The 3,482-nt window shown below is 39.4% G+C and overlaps 1 protein-coding gene across 1 annotated transcript; it reads right to left on the reverse strand.

Annotated features, from left to right (window-relative positions):
• Window positions 1–357: 357 nt before the first annotated feature.
• Window positions 358–1,770, reverse strand: LOC138796606 (piggyBac transposable element-derived protein 4-like). The gene has a single exon (XM_069976215.1). It carries the CDS (start codon window positions 1,768–1,770, stop codon window positions 358–360), a length of 1,413 nt encoding a protein of 470 aa, XP_069832316.1.
• Window positions 1,771–3,482: the final 1,712 nt, after the last annotated feature.

A 3,482-nucleotide genomic window follows, 5' to 3' on the forward strand; every position in this document is an offset into this window, starting at 1 on the left:
CGCTGCGGTAGCCACCATTTCACAATGTATAGAAAAGAGGCTCCTGGACAGTGTTTACTTCCAGCTTAATTAACCCTAGAATGCGTGACATCAGAAATCTTCATATTAACGTGTTGGGGGTCTTTTAGGCCCCCATGCGAATCACATGGAAAAACACACTTATATAAAACTTCTACAAGTTTATTTTAAAACTGCTAAATAAAATATGACTAGTAAACAAAATTTTACTAATTTTTCACAAATAAAACCAAAAAAATTATTTTTTTCCAAATTTCTCACAAACATATGAAAAAACGCATAGAATTCTATACCAAACTAGCTGCAGCTACATTTCTGTTATGTTTCTTTTCTATTCTATTAGTCTTCCAAACAATTTTGACAATGATGATTTTCTGTATAAATGATGAATGAATTCAGGGCTGCTACATCAAGCATATTTGAAAAAAGTACTACAGGCCATCGTTTTGTTTGCCTCTTGCATGAATATTCTCCCACCATCTCATCCATTTTGTCTACACCTCCTTTAGTTTTATTGTAATACAGGATGATTTCTGGCTTTAATTTTCTGTCATTGCTGTCAATACTGCAATTGTGATGCATGGTACTGAGTAAAATCACTGATTTCTCCTTCTTTGCTTTGTAAGATACCAAAGTCGCTTTGTTATTGAATCCAAAGACACTCTCATAAAGTGCTCGCTGACGATTGTGTTTCAGTGCTTCTGGAATTTCTCGGCGGTTTGCCTTGATAGTACCAACAAGTGTAATATGTTTTTGAAGCAGAAAATTGCCTAGTTCAACATTGGTGAAATAATTGTCCATGGTAATGTTTCTACCTGAACTGAATATTGGAACAGCAAGAGTTTTGACAATTTCAGACCCCAGATCCTTCTGTGCTGGTGCACCAACCTCTTTGCCACAGTAGATTACGCCATTTATGCCATAATAACATGCCGAATCACACATCCAGAAGATTTTGATTCCATATTTGGCAGGCTTGCTGGGCATGTATTGTATGAACTCGCAGCGTCCTCTGAACGGTACAAGTTGCTCATCTACTGTAACATTAGCACTAGGATTGTAAAGTTTGGTGCAATTTTTGATAAATATGTTCCAAATATAAGTGATAGGGGCTAATTTGTCTGTTTCAAACCTCAATGCACGTGTTCGCTTATCATCAAATCGAATATGTCTTCTAATTTCCTCATATCTGTCCACTGACATTGTCGCCTTATAGTGTGGATCAGAAAGTGGGTCCAGAAATAATTCTCGTATAGGAACATCATACGATTTTTGACTTCCTGCCAGCAGTAAAAGTCCAATGTATGCATAAAGTTCCTCTTTTGAGATATTTTTCCAGGACTTATTTTTTGCAGAAGCAATACGTCTTCCTTCTAGGTTTGAACATAAAAGGACCTCTTCTGCCATATTGTCAGAAAAAAAAGTACAGAATACGTCTTTAGGGGAAAAGTACCTGGGACTTCCCACGGCTCCTTGAGCCTGTCTCACAATATTATGGATTGCAGTACGTCCGACTAATGTAGGTTTACTGTCCAAAAAAATATTCGTTTTGGATGTTCTACTTATCACTTCTTGAGGATCCACTGTATTCACTTCTTCATCATCAGAAGAAGAAGAATCACTTGAGGATGTTTGATTCTCTGGTGGCAGGTACTCGTCATCGGACAAAGATAGTTCACTTTCATCATCACTTTGAAACATAATTGCTTCAATCTCTTGGTCAGTCAGATGCTTGGTGGAAGACTGCGCCATTGCTGACTAGATGTTAGCAAACTATGAAAAAAACAATGAACACAATCAAGATTGTCCACTCTTTGCTTGTGTGTGACACACTGTAAGGGTAATGTGCCCCCTCCCTCCTCTCACCCTCAGCAGCTCTTACCTTTTATACTTTATTTTAGGTGGTGTACAATTCTCTGGATGTCTTTAGCTCAATAGCTTTACCATTTGCAGGCTTCTTAGAATCAGAGAAACTGAAACTGAATCAGTCTTCCTCTCAACATCTTATCTTATCTCAGGTCCTTCACAATTAGCTCACAGTGTATACTGTCGTCATTACTCTATACACAGCTCATTACTGTATTCCGAAGGACCTGAGATGATGTCATGGCCTTACCACTCCCTCACAAAATCACATGACATCCTCATATGGCATTATCCACACCCTGGCCCCCCCACCAGCATTACTGAGTACAAATAAAGTAACTTGAGACACAAACACTACTGAGAAAATGATAAAATATACATGGGGGCCTAAAAGGCCCCCAACACGTACAGATGTGGTTTTCACAAAAAAAGCATTGTTACACCGAAATGCCTATGAAAAAAATTATATGAACAACTGGATATTACCAAAAACGACATACTTGAGGATTACCTGGAGTTTCAAAATTCTAACTTAAGTAATTTTGCAGATAATAGCAAAAAAGTAAGCATGGGGGCCTAAAAGGCCCCCAATACGCATTCTAGGGTTAAGCTGAATGGTCTATTTTGCTACCTAAATAGTTATCTGTCAGCACTCGGACAGCTGTGATGTAACGTCAAATAATGGCCGTTATTTCACAACAACGGTTATTATGGACAAAAAGCAGCCGTTATTTTATGTAAAACAATGCCCGTTCAATAAAAACAACTGCTATTTGGATAGTGTGTGAATATAGCCTTATTGTGTCATAGATGCTTGGTGGTAAATATACAACTCTTGATGAGCAGTTGCATTGATATATAGGATATGATCCCAGAATGTAAAGTAAAATAAGTGCAAAAAAAGGTTATTGTAAATGTTCATGATCATAAACTGCAAAGTTTTTGAAAATCAGAGATTTCTTTCCCTTATGAATGTCCTCTATTTAAGCTATGTTCACACTGTGTATGAGTCCAGCCACATTTCATACGCCGCAGTACATGTGCGGCTGAAACTACGGGCGTGGGAAAAATCAACATGAGGCTGGATGCGTACGAACCGCAAACATACGCCCGTAGTACAGTTATGCTTCCCTAGCTTGTTTTGAAGCGATCTGAGGCAGGTCATTTACTTGGAAATCTTCGCCCAGCCCCGTAAACCACACAGAACCTTTTGGATCGAAAAATCAAGTTCAATTTGGCTGAAATAAGTATTCCGTACGGGACCGCATGGAAATCCACGGCCGTGAGTTTCAACATTTCCGTCCTCAAACAATGGTCTTGTTCATTTTTCACGGTGCCGTATACGATCTGGCCGTAAGCTCATACGTAGTGTGCACTGTGCGGGCGTATATCGTATACTTTCAAGCGAACGCATCAACCTCAAAACTACGTGCGTATATTCGCGGTTCGCACTACGGCCGGAAACATACACAGTGTGAACATAGCCTTGGGCTATGTTCACACTACGTAAGTTTCCGGCCGTAGCGCGTTCCGTGAATAAGCGGCCGGAGACTTCCGTAGTTTGCGTATAATAGAAAGTATACGAAGTACGGCTGCAC

This window comes from Dendropsophus ebraccatus, chromosome 7 (genome assembly GCF_027789765.1).
Source record: "Dendropsophus ebraccatus isolate aDenEbr1 chromosome 7, aDenEbr1.pat, whole genome shotgun sequence".
Classification (NCBI taxonomy): domain Eukaryota; kingdom Metazoa; phylum Chordata; class Amphibia; order Anura; family Hylidae; genus Dendropsophus; species Dendropsophus ebraccatus.

Coding starts and splice junctions, on each gene's coding strand:
- LOC138796606 (XM_069976215.1), bottom strand. CDS start 1,770: ATGGCGCAGTCTTCCACCAAGCATCTGACTGACCAAGAGATTGAAGCA.